We start from the raw sequence: 11464 nt of genomic DNA, 5'->3' as shown, positions 1-11464 counted from the left end.
GGAACAGTACATTATGATTGGTGCTAAAAAGATTATCAATTTTCATAATTCTTATCAGGGAATTTCTAACCATTAGAAATATAAGAAAGTCTTAAGTTAAATCTCTCTGATTTTGTGCAGAGAAAGGTGTACTCTGCTAAGAAAAGGACACCCAAGCATCCTGACATCCCTCTAAGGGCAAACCTGTAGGACTAGTCCCAGTTGGCTTTCAGCCTGGGAACATAGAGTCTTTCAGGACTTTTCTCAGAATGGTCTTGGTGTCCTTGGCAACTATCTCAAGGATGTGTTTGTGTTTCATCCATCTGAAATAGTGGATGACAGCGTTAGCTAAGAGTGGGATGTAGCTAAGAAGGCTGAGGAATGCTTTAAAGACTCTACAAGTCTTGCATCTCAGTTTGCAGTCAGTTCTGCTGAGAGTCTGCAGATCCTGGGACTTCACGAGGGCCACGTAGTCCACGACTGCTGTCCCCATTCTATGTGTCACCTTCTGGAGAGATTCATCATCCACACCAAAGATCAATCGGTAGGTTTTTAGACACTCTGTCAAATCATCTGGATCCCAGATGCCAAGGATGTCCTGGAAAGAATGTGCTACTATTGTCTTCTGCAGGGAGATCACTTTGTCATTAATGATCTTCTCACAAGTGTGGGACAGCATCTGAAGGGGACCATGGCATCTGATATGAATAAGGTCCATTTGCAATGTGTTCCTGAGCTTTGGGAAGTCATGCAAAACAGGGTCAAGGCTGGAGACCAGGAATATGGGGGGCTCACACACCACTCCTTACAGAGATTTTCCAGGATATTCTCTTGGATATTCTTCAAGAGCTGCTCCTCCCTGAGCACACTTGCACTGAGGTCCCTGTCCAGCTTGGTCCACACAACATAGAACTTTTTTTTCATCCTCTCAATGGTTTTGGCAAGCATCACATGATTCATGTTGAACTGTTCGGATGCAATGATGATGAAGAGGTCGTACTTGCTAAACCCCATTTCCAACACATAGCTCTCCAGGCTCTGTGGGATCTGTCCATGCCAGGCAGATCCCAGAGTTCCACGTTTGGAAAATTGGAGGACAAGTAGGAGGCAGGTGTTTGGGTGGTTCTCACCACCCCAGTAGGTGCTGAGGCCTCCTCTTCATGCCCGATGCCCCTCAGAGCATTGATAAAGGAAGACATGCCATTGCCAGAGTCCCCTGTCACTGCAATTTTCACTGGGGTCCTGGATGCTGTCTTCAGAGTATTTTTGACCACAGAGACCACCTCCAGCAGGTTCCCATCTGCTAAGGCCTTCTCTATACCCATGGCCCCAGCTTCAGGTGAAATGCTCCAACCCGTGCAGTAAGGCACCATGGAGGGGAAAGATGCAGAGAGTGGGTCATGAGCGGACACTGAGTACTCCTCCATGTCAGTAAGCAGTGGAATGACCTGCAGAGGGAGGAAGAGCAAGGCTGTCAGAATGGCCATGTGCAAAGGGCAAGACAGGAATCATTGGATTCAGCATCCCAAGCCCTGTGTTTGGATTCACAACCAAGATGACAGCAATGACACATGGATTAGGAATAAAGAAGCAAGAGTGCTCATGCAGGTGACATGTGCATTTGGGGTTGGGTAGTACTGAACTGCTAATTGGAAGGTCAGCGGTTCCAAACACATGCAGCTCCATGGAAGAAAGATGTGGCAGTCTGCTTCTGTAAAGCTTTACAGCCTTGGAAACCCTTTGGAGCTGTTCTACTCTGTGAGTGGAATTGACTTGATGCAACAGGCTTTTTTTTTTTTTTTTGGTTTTAGCCCTCAGAAATGTTCTCTTGCTGAGGAATGTTCAGCCACCAATAACTAGGACAGAGTCGTGGAACAGTTCCTCTCTCAAAAGTTCCAGAAAAATTGGATGTGGCCAACACCTTGATTTTGACTTCAGGCCTCCAGAATTGTGAGAAAATAAATTTCTGTTCTTTAAAACCACACACTTGTGGTATTTTGTTACGACTAAGACAGTAAATAAAAGTCTTCAGTGGGTTCGTCTCTCTGGGTCAAGAATAATTTTTTATTATTTTTATCAATACTGTGAAAAATGCTTTTTCTTCCCTCTCAATACATTTTTTCATCAAAATTTTCAATGACTTTCACATGATGGCTGTACCTAAAAATGCCTGTCCTTCATTTCCTTCGAATTCTATGTGAAAACAAGCTTTCCAAATAGTCTCTTACAGATTTCTAAGTCCACATTTATATTTGTAAGTTAGTATTTATTATTATTAGTTATTTCTAAAATATGTATTAAAGCACTTTGTAAATGAAGGTTTCTTTTGTCGGCCAATTCCCTGAAATTAGATCTGAAGCATGTGTGGTACAGGAATGGAAAGGGGAATTGATGGGATTACCAAGTGGACTTTGCCCCAGGGTGTGCACACACAAAGCTGCCTGGCTGATGGGCTCTCACAGTCCCACAAGCAAGGAGTAGTTGTGGTATTTTCTCTTACAAGTCTCCTATTCTCAATAATGATAATAAATATTTATGCACCCAAAGACAGGGAGCCAAAATACACAAAACAAACTCTAACAGCATTGAAAAGAGAGGTAGACAGCTCCACAATACTGGTAGGAGACTTCAACACATCACTCTCGGTGAAGGACAGGGCATCCAGAAAAAAGCTCAATAAAGACATAGAAGATCTAAATGCCACAATCAACCAACTTGATCTCATAGATGTATACAGAACACTTCACCCAACAGCAGCCAAGTATACTTTCTTTTCCAACACATGTGGAATATTCTTCAGAATAGACCACATATTAGGTCACAAAGCAAGCCTTAAAAGAATCCAAAGCTTCAAAATATTACAAAGCATCTTTTCTGACCATAAAGCCATAAAAGTAAAAATCAATAACAGAAAAAACAAGGAAAACAAATCTAACACATGGAAACTGAACAACACCTTGCTCAAAAACTGTTGGGTTATAGAAGAAATTAAGGATGGAATAAAGAAATTCACAGAGAATCAAATGAGAATGAAAACACATCCTACCAGAACCTTTGGGACACAGCAAAAGTAGTGCTCAGAGGTCAATTTATATCAATAAATGCTCACATCCAAAAAAGGAGAAAGGGGCAAAACCAAAACCTTAACCTTACAACTCAAAAAAATAGAAAGAGAACAGCAAAAGAAGACCTCAGGCACCAGAAGAAAGAAAATAATAAAAATTAGAGCAGAATTTAATGAAATAGAAAATTGAAAAGCAATCGAAAGAGTTAACAAGACCAAATGCTGGTTCTTTGAAAAGATCAATAAAATCGATAAATCATTGGCCAAACTGACAAAGGAAAAACAGGAGAGGGAGCAAATAACCAGAATAAGAAATGAGATGGGCAATATCACAACAAACCCAACTGAAATTAAAAGAATCATAACAGAATACTATAAAAAATTGTACTCTAACAAATTTGAACACCTAGAGGAAATGGGCAAATTTCTAGAATCATACTCCTTACCTAAACTAGCACAAACAGAGGTAGAACAACTAAATAAAGCTATAACAAAAGAAAGATTGAAAAGGTAATTGAAAAACTCCTAACAAAAAAAGCCCGTACCTGGGCGGTTTCACTGGAGAATTCTACCAGACTTCAGAGGAAGAGTTAACACCACTAGTACTAAAGGTATTTCAGAGCATAGAAAAGGATGGAATACTCCCAAACTCATTCTATGAAGCCAGCATGACCCTGAGAGCAAAACCAGGTAAAGACACCAAAAAAAAAAAAAAGAAAAGAAAAGAAAATTGCAGACCAATACCCCTCATGAACACAGATGCAAAAATCCTCAACAAAATTCTAGCCAATAGGATTAAAAAACATGTCAAAAAAAATAATTCACCATGACCAAGTGGGATTCATACCAAGTATGCATGGATGGTTTAACATTAGAATAAAAATCAATGTAATCCACCACATAAATAAAACAAAAGACAAGAACCACATGATCTTGTCAATTGATGCAGAAAATATATTCGAAAAAATTCAACACCCATTCATGATAAAAACTCTCAGAAAATAGGAATAGAAGGGAAATTCCTCGGCATAATAAAGGGCATTTATACAAAGCCACAAAGCCAACAGCCAACATCATCCTAAATGGAGAGAGTCTGAAAACATTCTCCTTGAGAATGGGAACCAGACAGGGATGACTTTTATCACCACTCTTATTTGACATTGTGCTGGAGGTCCTAGCCAGAGCAGTTAGGCTAGAAAAAGAAATAAAGGGCACCTAAATTGGTAAGGAAGAAGTGAGAGTACGTACCTCTCTTTGCAGATGATATGATCTTATACATAGAAAACCCTAAAGAATCCACAAGAAAACTACTGGAACTAATAGAAGAGTTCAGCAAAGTATCAGAATACAAGATAAACATACAAAAATCGGTTGGATTCCTCTATACCAGCAAAGAGAATTTCAAAGAGGAAATCACCAAATCAGTGCCATTTACAATAGCCCCAAGAAGATAAAATACTTAGGAATATATCTAACCAGAGATGTAAAAGACCTATTCAAAGAAAACCACAAAACACTACTGCAAGAAACCAAAAGAGACCTACAAGCATACCTTGCTCATGGATAGGAAGACTCAACATTGTGAAAATATCTATTCTACCCAAAGTGATCCACAGGTAAAATGCAATCCCTATCCAAAGTCCAATGGCGTTTTTTAATGAGATAGAGAAACAAATCACCAACTTCATATGGAAAGGGATAAGTAAAGCATTACCGAAGAAGAAGAACAAAGTGGGGGGCCTCACACTACCTGATTTTAGAATCTATTATATTGCCACAGTAGTCAAAACAGCCTGGTATTGGTATGACAACAGATACATAGACCAATGGAACAGAATTGTGAATCCAGACATAAAATCATCCACCTATGAGCAGCTGATATTTGACAAAAGTCCAAAGCTCGTTAATTGGAGAACACAGTCTCTTTAACAAATGGTGCTGGCATAACTGGATATCCATCTGCAATAAAATGAAACAAGACCCATACCTCACACCATGCACAAAAACTAACTCAAAATGGATCAAAGACCTAAATATAAAATCTAAAATGATAAAGATCATGGAAGAAAAAATAGAGACAACACTAGGAACCCTAATATGTGCATAAACAGAATACTAAAAATTACTAAGAGTGCACAAACACCAGAATAGAAACTAGACAACTGGGAGCTCCAAAAAATCAAATAGTGACGCTCATCAAAAGACTTCACCAAAAGAGTAAAAAGACTACCTACAGATGGGGGAAAAATTTTTGGCTTTGACAAATCTGATCAGCATCTAATCTCTAAAACCTACATGATACAGCAAAACCTGAACAACAAAAGACAAATAACCAAATTAAAAAATGGGCAAAGGATATAAACAGACACTTTATCAAAGAAGATATGCAGGTGGCTACCAGATACATGAGAAAATGCTCACAGTCATTAGCCATTAGAGAAAACCACATGAGATAACCATCTCACCCCAAGAAGGCTAGCATTAATCCAAAAAACACAAAATAATAAATGTTGGAGTGGTTGTGGAGAGACTGGAACACTTATTTACTGCTGGTGGGAATGTAACATGGTACAACCACTTTGTAAATCGATTTTGTGGGTCTTTAAAAAGCTAGAAATAGAAGTAGCATAGGATCCAGCAATCTCACTCCTTGGAATGTATCCTAGAGAAATAAGAGCCCTCAGACGAGCAGATACATGAACACCCATGTTCACTGGAGAACTGTTCACAATAGCAAAAAGATGTAAACAACCTAGGTGCCTATCAACAGAAGAATGGATAAAGAAATTATGGTATATTCATGCAATGGAATACTATGCAACAATAAAGAACAGCGATGAATCCATGAAAAGTCATATAATGTGGAGTAATTTGGAAGCTATTATGCTGAGTGAAATTAGTCAGTCACAAAAGGACAAATATTATATATGAGGCCACTATTACAAGAATTCAAGAAATGGTTTAATCACAGAAGAAGACATTCTTTGATGGCTATGAGGGTGGGGAGGGAGAGAGAGGGGTATTCACTAACTAGATTAAAAAAAAAAAACTAGATAGTAGACAAGAATTATCTTAGGTGAAGGGAAGGACAACACACAATACAGGGGAAGTCAGCACAACTGGACTAAACCAAAAGCTTAGAAGTTTCCTGAATACAACCAAACACTTGGAGGGACAGAGTACCTGGGCGGGGGCCTGGGAACCATGGTTTCAGGGGACATCTAAGTCAAATGGCATAACAAACTTTACTAAGAAAACGTTCTGTATCCCACTTTGATGAGTGGTGTCTGGGGTCTTAAAAGCTAGCAAGTGGCCATCTAAAATGCATCAATTGGTCCCAACTCACCTGGAGCAAAGGAGAATGAAGAACACCAAAGACACAAGGAAAATATTAGCCCAGGAGTTAGAAAGGGCCACATAAACCAGAGACCCCATCAGCCTGAGACCAGAAGAAGTAGATGACTGCCCTGACAGGGAAGGTAAGAGGGAGTTCCCGACAGAGCAGGAGAAAAGTGGGGTGCAAAGCTCTAACTCTAGTAAAAAGACCAGACTTAATGGTCTGACTGAGACTGGAGGGATCCCAGAAGACGTGGGCCCCGGACTCTCTGTAGCCCAGAACTGAAACCATCCCCACAGCCAGCTCTTCAGACAAAGATTAGACTGGAGTATAAGACATAAAATGATACTTGTGAAGAGAGTGCTTCTTAACTCAAGTAGATACATGAGACTAAATGGGCAGCTCCTGTCTGGAGGTGAAATGAGAAGGCAAAAAGGGACAGGAGATGGGGTGGAAAGGAGGAGTGTGCTGTCACATAAATGTGTATAAATTTTTGTAGAGTAACTAACTTGAACTGTAAACTTAAAGCATGATAAAAAACAAAACAAAAACAAAAAAAACTCCTACTTGTGGGAATACAAATATTTAATATTTAAAAAATTCGGAACCACCTCTCTGGCTGAGGAGTTCCCTGTGTGCCCCCATTTGGCTCTTTTTGTTTTGTGAGGGCACCTGCCAGACCCATCTGTTGTCCTTGAAGCTGCTGTAGACAGCTTACTCACACCTACCTGCCCAGAGTTCTGTCCCAGAAGATCCGCTGTTCTGCCTATGGGACCAACTTCTTGACCACTCCTAAGATTCATCTTGCAACTTCCTGCCCTCCATCTCCTCCTCTCAGACACACCTTCACTCCCTTGGCACCTCATCCAGGGTGGTTCCCAGTAGCCCTGTTACTACACCCAGACCCCTCGGACTGCTGAATCTCTAGCGGAAGGCTGGGACTCACTCTCTCCGTGAAGGGAACAGACCTGGAGATTACCTGAGTTTAAGGACCACCTTGGTCCTATGCAAAAAGTTCCTGAAGCCCCAGTTTTCTGCCCCATGCAGAGGGGAGAGTAACACCACCCATCTCCCAGGACTCTCAAGGGTTTCATGGTGTGATCCACAAGGCAACCCCTCCGTGAATTGTCTCCTATGCTAGGATCTCTGGGGCCAACATTCCTCTTTTCCTTTGTCCTTCTTCCAGCTTTTTCACACAGTGTATTAAGATCATGTGTCTGTGAGTCTGTCTGTGCTGGGATCTTTGCATGCATAATCTCATTTGATCTTCCCTAAATATTGTTAGGCAAACCCTGGTGGCACAGTGGTTAAGTGCTAAGGCTGCTAACCAAAGGGTAGGCTGTTCAAATCTGCCAGATGCTCGTTGGAAACTCTATTGGGCAGTTCTACTCTGTCTTATAGGGCCGCTATGAGTTGGAATCGACTCGACGGCACTGGGTTTTTTTTTTTTTTTTAAATACTGTTAGAAAAGCCATATTATTCTTTCTGATTATCGGTGAAGAAATAGTCTTACAATAAGAAATGTGTTGCAAATGACAAAGCTAATGAGTGAGGGAGCCAAGATCTGAACCCAGGAGTGTGACTTCATGTTTATGTCAGTCAAGAGAAGAAAGGTTCTGCTTACTACAGGGTGTCCACTTCCATGGGCTGCTTATGCTGATTGCTGAGGCCCTTTCTTTGGCGATATCTCAGTCTGATTATTGCCATCACTTGCAATTTACCTTTCTTTGAATGCACCTTCTCTGATTTTTATAGAGAATGGAAACCTCTACCTTCCCTCTTCTCATTGATTTGCAATTGTGAGGTCCATTACCACTAAGTGTTCTCACTTCTCAGGACTTGTTCTAGGAACTTTGCAGCTATTGACAGATAGATGTGCCCAATGAAATGATCTGAGAGAATGAAAATCCAGAGTGAGGGAAGAGAATGGTAAACACCTCCAGCACAGTTCCCTCTGCATCAGGACCATAAGGCCTGAGGTCTGTACTCTCAGTAACTCCTCAAGATCCTCCCTGTGTAGTCACCTGCAAAAGACTTGTGGGACCAGGGACAGCCAGGATGATGCCCCGCTACCTGAAGAAAGTGCAGGCTGTACTGAGCTAGGTGAGGGACGAATACCATCGTGGTGAGTGGTGCATGAAGGGGAAATGCTGGTTAGAAATGAGGAGATGGAGCCCTGGGCTGGGTCCAGGATGGGGAAGCTTTCTGAAATCAGAGGGTGACCAGCTGGAAGGGAGCTCTGTCATATCAGGATAACCTTCTTCTCTTTAATTCTGTGTGGGCAGCATACTGTTTACTCATAAGGGAATTCTTACAGGGAGAGGAAGGAGTGGTCAGGTTTGGTTAGAGGAAATTGGACATGATGGAAAGTCTTTTTAGTCTCCTCTTAATTCCCTAAGACCACCTTTGCCCTGCCCTGGCACCCATAGTCTTCTTGAAGTGCTATCTGGCCCCTTCCAAAGAAACAGCTGAGCCATTGGCTAATAATGGTGACCCAGGGACATGGAGGTGCTGGGAGGCCTCCACCTGTCCAGACCCAGGAAGCCATGCTCCTTGTGAGTTCCAGGCTTGCCTTCTAGGCTTTGGGCACAGGGTTTTCTTCTGACCCTGGCCAAGTTATGGGTTCTGCTTTCATTGAAGACTGTCCCTACTCTGGGGTTATGACAGGCTTAATATTCTTGTCAGAGATTCCCAGGAGGCCGTGCCAACCAGAAAGGAGAGGAGGTGGGCAGCAGCTCCTGAATCACTCTCCCTGATTTGTCTAAATGTGACAACAACCTACTCTAGGCCCCGTATCACCTTGACTTCTTCTCTGATAGATCAAATAAAAAAACTCTGTCTAAAGGAGACAATTCATAGAAGATCCCCTGTCCTTTTTGCTACAAGTAGTAATATAGTTTTGGTTCTTTGTAATTTGTAATAAATATTTGATGACCAGGCCTGTAATAGTAACCTATATATTTCCCTGCTTATGTTCTGTCCCTGTTTGAAATTTAACTGAGCTCATCTGGCCCAAGAGCACAGGACAAATTAAGACTGAAATTGCTGCAATGTATATGAAGTAAGCCACCTCTTTTTGACCTGCCCTGGTCTTCCATTAGACTTGTGATATTGGCCCTTCTGCTCTTCTTCAGGGTGGTGCTTGAGCAAGTGATCATTATTTCATCACAAAACATGGCTGTTCCAGTGGCCCTCAACAGCCAGGTGTTAGGGGTTGCTTCAAAGGTAACACAATTTTTTGCTCCTACCAAGGCCTGGCAGTTCTGTTTCACACTCTCGGTGTGCACACACACTTGCACCCTCACACTCAAGTGTGTGCACACACTCACACTTGCTTACACTGATACAAGTTTGCACTCCCACACTCTCTTACTTATGCTCAGTGCTCACACCCCCTGGCACTCAGTGTGTACACATGCACACACACATTCATTCTTACAGGCTGACACACGTTCACACACCCACTCTCACTCATGGGTGGAGTGCATACACAGAAACACAAGCACACACCTAAAACAAAGATACCACAAAAACAATTTGCCTTTACCCACTGTATACTGTAATCTGTTCCATTCCATTCCTTTCCACTACATTCAACTCCCTTAAGCTTTTTTTTTTTTTTAACACTGATCATAACCCACTGAATAGGCTTCATGACCTAAGGCTTGCAGAATGAAGAACACTGATTAGAGGATTCTCCATGCAGGGTTCTATGTAGTTCATGCCACACTCAACCCTCCTGGGCCCCAAATACTGAGACTCAGGGAGACATGAAACCTGGCCTTACGTCACCCGTGGAGTCTGGGGCATCAGAGACATTAAAAAGACTAGAAACCAGGGTGGACTAGAGCCCCAGGCTGGTTTTCCATTTGATCATTATCAGGAAAGGCTGAGGGAAAATTAACATGCTGATTTACTCCCGGAAAAGCTTGATTAAATTCCACATGATTGATGAGGATGGTTCTGGAGAGGGTATGTTCTAGGGAGATGGTAGAAAAGCCCCTCTCCTACGACATTAATGTCATCTACAAGATGGGGTGCCCTGTGGTAGAGACAGATTTCTCCATTGCAGGACACCAGGTAATCACGTGAACTGAGAGACTAAAATGTCAGTTGACACCTCTGCCTTGAATCTTCCGTGGGTGGTCCAGCCTGGTGCACTGATGGACTCTCACAATTCCAGGACATCCCAGGTTTTGCCTGGGGCTGGTTCTGATCTCAGAGGGGGCTTTCCATGCAGAGAGTCAGGAGATTAGGTGTCAGGGCTCCACCTTTTAATATCTTTACATTAGCATGGTAATTAGCCAAGTTGTAATCTTAGGAGCCCCCTCACTTACCAGCTCCCGGAAGCTGCCGGGTACCATGCTGGGGTGTCAGAGCATACTCCTGGGTCTTCACATCTTTCCAGGGGTGGGTTTGCTGCCCTTCTGGGGAGCATTTTTCTCTGGCACCTTTCAAAACTCAAACCCTGGCCAGTTTCCTCTGGAAGGACAGGGGTGAGTTGTGGAGAGTTGTGGTTGTCCTAGAAAGAGCAGAGAGAGAGCCAGAGACGAGGAGCTGAAAAACAACAGTCCTGCTGTCCTGGATTCCTTCGGGGGCAGGTCTGAAGCTCTGCTCAGGTTCATTGCTCTGCTCTTTCTAGATCTAAGTCCTCCCCCTACCGCTCCAGTCCCCATAGGAAGGGGTTTGGGGTGTATACCAGTTTGTTTCTATTCTTGGAAATTATGCTAGTTCTCCAGGAGTGGGCACAGGCAGGGTTTCACACTGTCCTTCCTGCATTGCCTGGGGTGTGGTAAGCGCTGCCCAGAAGGTTAGGGCTTCCTTGGAAGCCCTGCCCCTTCACAGAGACAAACCTGGTTCCTGCAGAGCACAGGATCAGGTGTCTTGGCATCAACCCAAGTCGTCTCCCCGACCCCACCCGCATCCTGAGATGTTGGCACTGAACCCTGTGCAAAACCAAAGTTCAACCCCCTAGGAGGCCTGGCCCGCAGACAAATGCAGACCCTCACGAGAGAGCACCTACCTGGGTGTGCCCGGCCTCTCCTAGGTCCAGTGTTTATTTGCCCCCACCCAGCTCAGCTACT

The 11464-nt window shown here is 42.9% G+C and overlaps 1 protein-coding gene across 1 annotated transcript; it reads right to left on the bottom strand.

Annotated features, from left to right (window-relative positions):
* LOC126070347 (immunity-related GTPase family M protein-like) lies at positions 1-10995 on the bottom strand. Its single transcript, XM_049874468.1, is given in 4 exon segments — positions 1-780; positions 783-1034; positions 1037-1427; positions 10718-10995. Coding segments are annotated over 4 exon segments (1242 nt in total). The 5' UTR covers positions 10745-10995; the 3' UTR covers positions 1-208.
* Positions 10996-11464: the final 469 nt, after the last annotated feature.

Source organism: Elephas maximus, chromosome 2 (assembly GCF_024166365.1).
Source record: "Elephas maximus indicus isolate mEleMax1 chromosome 2, mEleMax1 primary haplotype, whole genome shotgun sequence".
NCBI classification, from domain to species: Eukaryota; Metazoa; Chordata; class Mammalia; order Proboscidea; family Elephantidae; genus Elephas; species Elephas maximus.
This window is presented reverse-complemented; position numbering and strand designations above follow the sequence as displayed.